Source organism: Elephantulus edwardii, unplaced genomic scaffold, assembly GCF_000299155.1.
Source record: "Elephantulus edwardii isolate Elephantulus edwardi_28Jun2011 unplaced genomic scaffold, EleEdw1.0 scaffold00072, whole genome shotgun sequence".
Taxonomy (NCBI): domain Eukaryota; kingdom Metazoa; phylum Chordata; class Mammalia; order Macroscelidea; family Macroscelididae; genus Elephantulus; species Elephantulus edwardii.
The window spans coordinates 5,224,698-5,236,537 of record NW_006399822.1 but is presented as its reverse complement, the minus strand read 5'-3'; the positions used below and the strand labels follow the sequence as shown (position 1 = coordinate 5,236,537).

Genomic DNA, 11,840 nt, shown 5'->3' with positions numbered 1-11,840 from the left:
AGCCCCCAACCTGTGCAGCTGGAGCCTTCTTCCCAAGATGCACTGCTCCTCATGCCCCCCGGCCCACTTTGGGGTCTTCCTCACTCTTTCAAGCCTAGAGTGCGCTGCCATCCAACCCTGTATCCGCTGGATTTTAGTGCGTTTTAAGTCTCTGCATAGTTTCTGGTGTGGAAACAAGTGCATTTTTGGCTTCGGGGAAATTCAAGGCCACCGTGTTCACCTTAAGCCTAGCTCTCAGGCTGCCCCTGCACCCTCTGAGATACAAGGGCACAGGAAGTGCCGTTTCAACCTCCCCTTCGCTTTGTTCCCCCACTGCTCCCCCACCCCAGGGATTAGTAAGAAGGTAGGAAATGAAGATTTAGTCTGAGAACCCGTTCTTCAGCAATAACCCAGAGGAAAAGTGTGATGGCAGTTCTCACCACTGACAAACATCAAAGCCGGTGGTTCGGGAAGCCATCTCTGAGGTGTGATGAGTGACTGTCCCTTACACTGAGAGGACAGCCGACCGAGGCAGCCACAGGAGGGCCGCGGTGATCAGGAGGACGGCCAGCAGGGCATCCCGGACGAAAGAGCTGGAGGCAGGGCTCTGGGGCTGTCGGCCGTGGCCACGGGCTCGGAACCATTCCACCACCTCCTCGAGGCTGAAGGGCTGCGCCTCGTACCCCAGCTCCCTCCGGGCCTTGTCTAGGCTGAAATAATGGGTGACCCCGGATTTGTAAACCTCGGTGCGGGTGAGGAAGGGCTGGAAGTTGTACAGGCGGCCCAGGACAAAGTGGACCATCTCCATCAGAAAGGCCAGGCTGTAGATGAGGGACAGCGGCAGGCGGGTGGATGGGAACTTGTAGCCCAGGCCCTCGACCAGGGGCCGGAAGAACTCGAAGTTGTTCACGGGCTTGCCGTCGGAGATGAAGTAGGGCTGCCCAGAGGCCACGTAGCCCCGGTCGGCTTTCAGGGCTTCTGAGGCCAGAATGTGGGCCTGGACCAAGTTATCCACGTGCACAAATTCAACCAGGCTTCTGGGGTCTCCGAATACGAACTTGAACAGCCCCCTCTCCAAGTAGCTGACGACCCTTGGGAGGTGTCTCCGCTCCCCAGGCCCATAGATGCCAGCTGACCTCAGGGCACAAGTTCTCAGAACGCCACCGTTCCCTTCCAGAGCTGTGCCATTGGCTTCCAGAACCTTCTTCTCTGCAATTGTCTTGGTCCGGGAGTAGTGGTCAGGGTGGAGGTGAGAGGGCAGGTAAGGCAAGGACTCGTCTCCATTCTGGATGGCTTGTCCTCCGAACACCACATTGTACGTGCTAGTGTACACCAGCCTTGGGACGCCCCAATGGCGGCAGGCCTGGAGGACGTTGTCCGTGCCCTTCACATTAACCTCCTCGATCCGGCGTCTCTCCAGCTGCTCCCGCCCCGACATGCCATGCGAGGCAATGTGGAACACACAGGTGACCGCCACATCCTGGAAAGCTTTCTCGACATCAGAGAGGTAGCGAATGTCCCCACAGACGAACCTGACTCCTTCTGGAAGGGTCTGCGTGGGGCCGCTGATATCAAACAGAATCACCTGGACTCCCTTCTGGCTCAGAGCACAGGCGAGGCTGAAATGAGACAAAGCAGCAGCTCCATCAGGTCTGGGTCTTGACCGTGACCCTGGTTTTCTTGGCTGATTCTGAGCCCCTCTCTTTACACCTTCACTTTCTAAGTCATTGTCTAACTGATGTAAAGGACACCGAGTACATCACAGACTGCCAGATAAAAGAACACATTTCATCTGGAAGAAGCACTGGTAGGTAGGCCAGTCCTTGGAAGCGAGGATGGGGAGACCTTGTCTCACATACTTTGGACATGCTACAGGAGGACCGATCCTTAGAGAAAGCTGTCATGTGTGGTCAAGTGCAGTGCAAACCAAACAAAAATACCCTCCATGAGATGGAACTAATACCACGGCGGTGACAATGGGCGCGAGCCAGCTGCCGCTGGGAGGGCAGCGTGCGACTGGACACTGTTCCATGCTGTTGCATGTGGGGTTAATCCGACTCAGAGCTGTACCTAGTGACTGTAACTATAACTGCAGTATTTTCAAAGAAAAGATTGCTTGCATCTTCTTAACTTAGAATCGCATGGTCCTGGTGCTGCTGAATGAATTCAGAAGAACGGAGACCTGCTATTGGGTTTCCAAAGCTTTAAACCCCAGCAGGAGCACATGACCTCGACTTTCTCCCAGGGAGCCGATGATGGATTAGAACCACCAACGTTTCCATTAGCAGCCCAGCATGTAACCCACTGTGCCACTACAGCTCCCTGAAGTATAATCTAAAGGGCTTTATCTTCAAAGACAGGGATATCTACATACTACTATTTCCCCCGCTCTGTTCCAGGATCTACCACCTTTATCTCTGGAATGAGTAATAACTGAAAGAAAGTTTTCTGATTTTAAATTGGTTTAGGTGACACAGCTATTCACTCCTTGTCCTAATTCAATGACTTTATAAGGATTTTTTTTCTCTAAGCAGAATACAGCTCTAGGTCCTAAATTCAATGCCCAAAGAGGTATGTGAGAAAGCTGACTTCTGGATTAACACTACACAAAATCAAGTCTGGGTTGTCTTAATGTCTTTGTGGAGAGCTGTATCTCCCCAGAAACTGTCAGTAAAACCCCCCAAAAACAATATAAAAAAACCTCCATATCAGACCAAAAAAACCCCAAACCAGCCAATAACAATCAGAACCTCCAAGAACAGATCTTTGAGATGTACCAACCGGAAACCAACATAGCCGCTGCCTCCTGTAATGAGGGCAACCTCCTGTGGCGATTCCTGAGCGTCCATTTGAGACAGTCAAAAAGACCTGGAAGAAAGAAATATGCAACGTTACTACTGATCAGCATGGAAACATGACCCGCTACGTCTGCTCTTGTCGTCAGGTGCCCTCAAGCTGTGACTCGGAGTGACCCCATCTATGACAGATTCAAACTCTGCCCTCTTGAGCACCACGCCCAAGCTCCCTGTCGCAATCACTATGCCAGAGCTCACAGCGTCACACAACACACACGCCACCACAGTATGACAAACTGACAGTGGAGGTCCCTCACTGAGGGTTGAAAAAAACAAGGGGATCTGTGCTAGCAGGAGTGATAAGACTTATTTCTAGCCACAGATGTGTGACCTTAGGCATCCTCCCAACCTTTAATTTTTTTTGGTTTTAAATTTCTTCCTATGTAATATGGAGACCATGGTATCTGCTCTGCCTGCACCACAAAGTCACTGTTCAATGAGATAACACGCTTTGAAATCCATGAAGCACTTCAGTTGTATGCATTATGGCTAATCCTTTGGGAAAAGCAGTCTTTTAGTAAAGAATTCATATTTGGGAGGGAGAGACCCGACACAGCCTGAAAGCAAATTCTCAAGCACCTTCTGCTTCAAACAGCACGCTGCTGGAGGCCTTAGTAATAACCCCATACGGAAAAAACCTGGGGAGGCGGGCCGTCTATGTAACAAACCACACTTCCAATCCGCCACCCCAAGAACATCTTCTAAATTCTTTCAAGCTCTAGTGTTCAATGCTTAGGGGGCCCATTTCTCCTCTCTCTGCCACTACATTAAAAAAAAAAAAAAACACAACAAAAACACAGCAAAACAAAACCAAACAAAAACCAATTTGTGAAGGATCCAAGACCATCCTGCTTCAAAAACAACAAGTGGGTCACCAACTCCTTCCAGTTACAGGGAAGAAAAATGGGACAGAAGACACAAAGGCAGTGAGAACATACTCACACACGTCCTGAAGTCACTGGAGATGTTCAGAAGTACGACCCCAGGCAGACAAACACTGCCCATTTCCTTCCCACCAGCTCTGGGCCCGGTGCAAGCACCACCTCTCAAGTGGGTGAACACAACTGAGCTGCTGTATGAACATTTGTTATATGCCACAGAGTTGACCCTATGAACAACAGCTCTGACCTGTGTCCTAACCTCTGCACTCCTCATCATCTCTGTTAAGCCTGAAATATGTGAGATGACGCTTTCTCATCCTTGCCTCCAAGGAGCACGGTAAAGCACGGTTACATAATGCTTACTGCTAGGAGCCAGGCAGCAAGATGAGCACTTGACTGTCCTGTGACTCACAGTAATCCCCGTGTGAGGGAGTAGACCGGCCCCACAGGGCTTCCAGTGCTGAAATCCTTGAGCCAGCAGATGCTGGGTCCTTCCCCCGCACACGGGGAGCACAGCCCGGTGCTGCGTATTTAGGGAGTTGTGCTGCTGACTCAAAGGCAGCGCCTCTGGGGGCTCAAGTCCACCAGTGGTTCAGTGGGGAGATGAGCAATCTCCTCCCATTCTGTCTGCAGCCTCAGAAACAGCTGTGAGTTGGTTCTGATTTGATGGGGATGAGTGTGTGCGTAGCTCCTTCCACCGAGCCACTGGTGGCTTCAAATTGTTAACCTGCGGTAGGCAGCTGAGCATCGAACCTGAGCTCGTATTTCATGCGGAATGACTTAATCCTCCTAATAACTCGATCTTGTGTTTTAGGAAAGAGCAGGCAGAGAGAGGGTAAGAACGTCCCCAGGCTTTTCTGACTCACACCTAATGACAGTCTGGCCCCAAGAGATCTTACTTATTGGGGAAGCAGGCTGCCTCTTCCCCTACTAACGGGGTGCTTAAGCAGAGACCCTGGGCCTAGACCATTTCCAACGAGGAGGCTAGGAATGGGCCACTCTCTCTCCCCCGGTAATAGCACAAGAAAACTGCCTTTTGCTTTTGTACTAGCATGGGCACCACATGGACCCTTGTCAACCTCACTTCTGTATCCATCCCTGGCGGGGAGGGACTGGGGTCTCTAGTGATGCACAGGAGAGGTGCCCGGAGACTGACCATCTACCCTGCAGTGGCCAAACAGGGGCAACCGCTGGCCACAAGCACGCAATGTCCACCGTACAGTCCATCTCTTCTCTGTGTGAGGAAATGGAAGTCCATATGCCCACGGAGAGTGTGTCTTTTGATGGCTACCTTCAACCCTGGGATGATGGGACTCAGCCACTAAGCTGTACAGTCTTCAATGTGAATTTGGAGCAGGCAACCCCGGACAAGTTAATCACCCTGAGCCTGTGGCTTTCGCCAAACAGTGGAGCTGGAAACAAGTATGCCGGTTTAAGGCAAACAATGGATCCATGCACACAAAAGCCCAGCAAGCTGCTGGACATGTCCATACACACCACTTCTCCAGGGTCCTCTTCCTCCAGCTCTAAGTCGAGGGATTTCATTAGGTGATCACACTACATTCCCACATCCATGATGAGATCTCTCAAAAGCTCTGGGTTAAACAGCTTGACAAGCTTTCTGGGTAACTAGACCTGGTGTATCGGGTTGCCACGATGCCAATCATTTGCTGAGCGCAGGTTAAAGTTAACAAGCACATGCCTCAGTGGCTTAAGGGAAGATGGAAGAGGAAAAGGGCGTGATGTACTGGGGAAGCTGAGCAAGGTGCTGTGAGGCGGCCGGTGGTTCCACAAGTTTGACTAAGCAATTGCCACACTGGTAACGAGAACCTTCAGGAAAGATAAACATACTTGTCCAACTTAATATGCCAGCGTGCCCCTTAGAAGCAAGGATGGAGGAACTTAATCTCCCATCCTTTGGGCATGTTAGTTTTTGTTACTGTTGATTGCCTGAACAAGATGAACTAACATAGTGTCTGTAGCAATGAGCTCAAGTATCTAACGATAACCATTGCTGGTAGTGGTGTTAGGTGCCGTCAAGCTGAGTACAACTCATAGCGACTCTATTAAGAGCAGGTTTGAAACCTGTCCTCCACTGTGCCATCCTCATCTGGCCTATCTGAACCCATCACTGCAGTCACTGCTAAGAATCCATCTGGCGGGCTTCCTCTGTTTTGCTCACCCTCCACCTTTCCAACCATGATGTCCCTTTTCAAAGAATAACCTTTTCTAGCAACATGCCCAAATGAGATTAGGTTTCACCATTTTTACCTCTCAAGAGCACTCTGGCTGAACTTTCCCCGAGACATATCTGCTTGACTCGCCCCCTCCCCCTAATCCATGGGATATTCAGTGTCCTTCTCCGACACCACATCTCCAACACCTTTAATAAGTAGATAGTCATATCCCATAAGGGAGCTCTGATGGCCTAGTGGTAAGAAACTGTGCTGCAATCCTAAAGGCACACAGTTCGATTCCACCAGACGCTCTGCGGGAGAAAGGTGGGCAATCTCCTCCTGATTGATTAACTGACTCTGAAAACATGCTGGAGGGTCAGCTATGGGTTGTAAACAACAATGTCGTAGACCTCCAAAAGAGCAAACAAATAGGTCTCGGAAGAAGTGTAGCCAGGGTACTCTTTGGAGGCAAGGATAGCAAAATGCTACTGATTGTGGAAATGCACCTTCCAGCCCTTCCCAAGGACACTGGTGTGCACTGAACAACCCGGGAAGGGGCCAGCTCACACAGCAAAGCTCCAGCCCGCCTGCCAGGCCATCCCTGCACATCCTCAGAACCAGCCAGCCACGCCGGAGTGACGGGTGTGTCACAGACCTGGTTAGGAGGGCCAGAGGAAGAAGGGACATTAAGAACTAGGCAAGGCCATGAGTGATGAGAGAAACTGTCCACCAAGTAAGTAAGCCTTCCTAACAGGACAAGAAGCAATGGATGCTGGAGAAGATACGGAGAGACTAGAACTCTTGCAGTGCTGGCAGGACTGTAAAATGGCACAACCATTCTGGAAAGCAGTTTAGTGTATCCTCAAAAAGCTGAACATTGATATCCTGAATACTGACCCAGCTATTTCAGTCCCAGGAATATACCCCAAGGAATTCAGAATTGAGACAAGAATGGAGATATGTACATCTACATTCATATCAGTGTTATTCACAATAGCAAGAAAATTAAAACAGCCAAATGTCCATCAACAAACAAAGGGATTGAGAAACTGCATTACATTCCCACGATGGAATACTATACAACACTAAGGAATAATGATTTTGTAAAATACTATATTACTCTGCATCAGAGGACTGGACAATGACTAAGAATGACAGAAGAAGAATCAATGTCTTTGAGTTGTGGTGCTGGAGAAGAGTACTGAACATACCATGGACCACTGGGGAATAGTTCTATCTTGGAAAGGGTAAAACCAAGTTTCTTCTTGGAGGCAAGGATTTTGAAACTCCATCTCACAAACTTAGAGAAGGCCATCAACATCATGCTTGGAAGAGTGGAAAAACAGTACAGGAGAGGAAGACCCTGGTTGAGATGGATTGACACAGGTAGATGTGTCAGAGTCTGTAAGACTATCTCAGGATAGGGAGGGCTTCAGAGCTGTTGTATATAGGGTTGCAATGAGTTAGGTGACTTGATGGCATGAAACAAGGACAAAAAAAAATATTATATATGGGAGACTATAGAGCATTATGTTCAGTGAATGTTTGTTGTTTTACCAATCTTTGAGATATTCAATACTCTTCACAGCACAATTAGGACAGAGTAAAAGTCCCCCTTAGGGTTTCCAAGGCTGTAAATCTTTACGGAAGCAGAACCCTTTATATTTCTCTTGTAGAGCAGATTGTGGATTTAATGCCTGAACCCTAGAGTGAGGGCTTCTAATGCTAAACCAGAAAGGGAGAGTAAGTATATACAATCCTTCAACCAGCTGCCCAGTGTTCTGATTCGTTATGGCTTGTTTTCTTTCCCTTTTATTGATTGACCAGCATTTATAATCGCAATCACCTTCAGGCCCCTTGGAAAAGTGGTTTTGCTAGATAATTGCTTTCAGGGATGGTAGTGGGGACACAGCTGACCTGAGCAGCCATTTCTGCAGACACAAATCACAGTCAAGGGCAAGATCCAGAAAAAGGAATCCTAACAACAAGCACAAATAGGGAAAAATAAACCCCAACAAAACCCAACAACAATCCTCAAATCTAACGCCGGCCTGCTAGCTTGGTAATACTCAGGTAAGGGAAGGATAATCAAGGTGGTACCTCACAGGGAAGTGATAAAAAGTTAATAATAAAATGACTGAGGGTCCTTGAGATTTACAGAGACCAGTGGAATTGGAGGGTCTGTCATATGAGCCTCATACACACAGTCCCTTCATCTCTGAATTCATGCTGATCCTACATGCATCTCATTGCCATTTACAAATCCAGGTGCCTCTAGCATCTCACCGTGGAGACGCAGAGAGGAGCCAGGGGAAGTTAGAACGGCTTCCATAAAGATAACTGACAGGAGAAAGATGGGAAATTTCTTCTCATTAAGATGTGTCACATTGGAAGTCAGATGACAGTCACCACAAGCTGGAACCAAAGCTCAGTGGCAGTGGTTTGGCTGTGATTTTCAGAAAAAGAAAATATAAACCTATTTCATTTTGCTACTGTCACCCAATCAGTGTTGACTCATGTGACCCCATGAGACAAAGAACTTCCATCTAGACTATTCTAGGCTAGAATCTGGATGAGAGCAAGTCTCCCAGTGGGAGGGTGGGTCTGAACCGCCAATCTTTCAGTTAGCAGCTGAACACTTAGCCATTTGTGCTACCAATTCTCCTGTGTTTATTTTAAGGGAGAAAAATACACTAAGGACACCTGTGAGGGCTGGAAACTGATGGGACTTCCTTGGTTTTTCAGTTCTCCCAAGTTTCCTGCCTCTGATGGACTGCAGTATGGACCTACTATTCCCTCACCTACTGGAAAATATGTTCATTTACCTTTTCTGATAGGTGTCTGCCTCACACAGGTTCTGCCTTTTGCAGGTCGGGAGTAGCACACTGTCAAAAGAACCAACAGGAGGAGGTGCACCCAGGATGCTCCTCAGAGTCCGTTTTGGAGGAAGTGGAAGCACAGTGCTCCGCAGAGGCAAGTATGGTGAAACTTTGTCACATGTACTTTGGATATCTTATCAGGAGGAATGTGAAAAACGACAGAGAAAGGTGACGAGTCAGAGAAGAGAGAAATCCTCAACAAGATGGACTGACAGAGGGACTGTAACCAGGGGCTTGACCAGAGGCTCTGAGGATGATGGAGGAGAGGGCAAGGGTCAGATCTGTGGTTGACTTATAAATGACTGCAGAGATGAGAGATAACTGTGTTCTTCCTGCACCGAGTTTACGAGAACACAGAGGACAAGAAGAGTGATGAAACAGTCCCGTTCAAATTCCACGCATAACCTGAAAACTGTTTAACTGAATGCAGTCAGGGCCACAGCAACAGCAGTTAAGAGACAATGATGAGAGGAACCAGCCCCAGGTTAACAGGATGTGAGATGTAAAATCTAAAGGACAGAACGTCCTCGAGAAGAGTACGAAGGAAGGACACTGTGCTGAGTGAAAAGCTGGGATACTCATGGTAGACAGGGGTGTCTCCATTCACCACTAGGATTCCAGGAAGCTGTCATTAACTCATGAGGACTGCATTTAAATGTAGTAGATCTTCCTGTCCAGCTACCCTCTCTCACCCCCCCCCCAAAAGATCTTTATACTTCTTCACGATGCTACGACAAATGCAATTAACTTAAATTGCTATTTCCATCCATTTCCCAACTATCCCATAAAATCCATGGGAGCACAAACCATTCAAGGAGGATCTGCAGGGACAAGGTGGACGTGGTGGCCTGTGGACCCAGGGCATGGATGGAGACTCCTTTCTGTCACATCTGCGTGGAAGCACTTGTCCCTCTTGGGGTCCACTCATCTGCCACTGTGGTGCACAGAAGTAACAGCAGCCTCCCTCCATTTATGAAGCCCATACTGTGCGCCAGGAGCCCTAATGACGCAGTAGTTAAAGTGCTGAGTCACTTACCTAAAGGTTGGTGGTTAAAACTCACCCGTCATTTTGGTTAAGGTATGGTAGCCTGCACCAACACAGAGGAGTCTTGGAAACTCTATGGGTTGCTGAGTTTAAATCCTCTTTGACAGCAGTGAATTTGGCTTGGTGTGCCAGGCATCTGGGTGATGCCCTTTCACATGACCTTGGCAACAATCCTCGGAGCAGTACATTGCTGCCCCCATTTTAAAGATGGGAAAGCAGGCTCAGAGACACCAATGGACTGATCTGGAATCCTTGCAAACAGTAGAGCAGGGACTCCAAACCAGTGGGACCCAGGGGGTCTGCCCCACAGTTCATCCTCTTAACCAGACAGCACACGACTCAAGTATCAAGTAAGCCTGTATTGGCCTGAGTCCTATGGGGCTTTTACAGTCAACACTTCTGCAGTCTCTCCAGAATAGGCCTTCCAAATCCTGGCCTCCAGTCTCCTTCTGGCAAAGGCAACCGTGATGTATATAAAAATTCCTTAGTTGGAAAAGCTGGGGGTCAGATTTGACCCTTCCATCAATCCCACTGTGACCCTGGGTGAGTCAACGAACCAATCTGGTTCTTTCATCCTCTCTAAAATAGAAATTATCCAACTACAGCTACATTTCAGCTTGACGGTGAAGGATTCTATACAATTGTCAGGGACCTCTCCGAATTACTGAGGAACAATGATAACAGTGTGAAAAGTACACCTGATGCAGGCTATGGTCTTTTCAATCGCTTGCAATGTATCCAAGACTTGAACAATGAATAAGGATGACAGAGGAAGAATTGATGCCTTTGAACTGTGGTATTGGAGAAGAGTACTGAATATATCACATGGACTACAACAGAACAGATATGTCTTAGAGAAGATGCAGCCAAAGTGCTCCTTAGAGGAAAGGATGGTGAAGCTTTGTTTTACATACTTTGGGCATGATGCTAGAGGAGGAGTTATTCCTTAGAAAAGTACATCACGCCAGGAAAGGGGAAGGTCAGTGAAAGAGAGGAAGACCCTCAAGGAGATGGACTGATATGATGACTGCTCAAATCTGTCAGATGATGAGGAAAGCACACGACAGTCCAGGCTTGAGATCTGTTGTTCATGGCACTGCTATGAGTTGTATTTGACAGCATCTAACAACAACAATAACATGATCTGAGGGGGTGTACTATATAAGAGATTGGGGGGGCAGGGAGAAGAGATTGTGCAGCTAAACCAAGGCTGAGCAACTCTGGTGATTCAAATACACCAGCAGCAGATCAGAAAAAAAGATGGGCAGGCAGTCTCTTCCCACGCAGTTTACAGTCTCAGAAACCCAAGAGGAGGTCAGCTATGAACTGGTTCCAAACCATGGGCAAGGAAAGGACGCTGAGGAGAACAGTAACACAGCTACATTTCTTATCTATCAAGAGCTAGGCGCTTTAAAAGGAAAGCCTGGTGATGCAATAGTTAAGCAATTAGCTGCCAACTCAAAGGTTACCAGTTTAAACTCCCCAGGTAGCTCCATGAAACGCTTCTGTTATGATTAGAAACTTCAAACTCATTGGATTAAGTTGAGAAACGACTTGGAGAGGATCCTCCACTGGGTTTCTGAGGCTGCACACTGTAGGGTAAGAGACTGCGCAGCTTTCTCCCATGGAGCCACTGGCTGATTCCAACCACCAGAGAGGAAGACCCTCTGAGAAACCCAACAGTCTCTGCGTTAGCAGCCCAGCTCCCCAGCACTACTGGGGACCCTTTCGGGAAGTTTTACTCTGTCTTGTTAACTCACGCATTACCACTGAGTCAGAACTCACTCACAGCTGATGCTCCAGCAGATTTTCTGGAGATTATCAACGGCACAAGGGAGCTCTGGTGGCCTAAAGGTTAGGAGTCATGCTGTCAACCTAAAAGCATGTGGTTCAAATCCACCAGCTGCTTCTTGGAAGCATGAGGGGGCAATCTCCTCTTGTGTCATTTACAGTCTCTGAAAAGCCCCTGGAGGCTCAGCTGAGTCAGTTCGAGATGGCCTAGCATTCTCTTTAGGCACCGCTGG

The 11,840-nt window shown here is 48.2% G+C and overlaps 1 protein-coding gene across 1 annotated transcript; it reads right to left on the bottom strand.

Moving 5' to 3' along the window:
- Window positions 1–484: 484 nt before the first annotated feature.
- SDR42E1 (short chain dehydrogenase/reductase family 42E, member 1) lies at window positions 485–2,828 on the bottom strand. Its single transcript, XM_006888805.1, has 2 exons — window positions 2,761–2,828; window positions 485–1,598 (listed from the first exon to the last, which is right to left on the bottom strand). Exons 1-2 carry the CDS (start codon window positions 2,826–2,828, stop codon window positions 485–487), a joined length of 1,182 nt encoding a protein of 393 aa, XP_006888867.1.
- Window positions 2,829–11,840: the final 9,012 nt, after the last annotated feature.

Coding starts and splice junctions, on each gene's coding strand:
- SDR42E1 (XM_006888805.1), bottom strand. CDS start 2,828: ATGGACGCTCAGGAATCGCCACAGGAGGTTGCCCTCATTACAGGAGGC. Junction 1,599..2,760: donor AGCGGCTATGTTGGTTTCCG/GTTGGTACATCT, acceptor GTCTCATTTCAG/CCTCGCCTGTGCTCTGAGCC.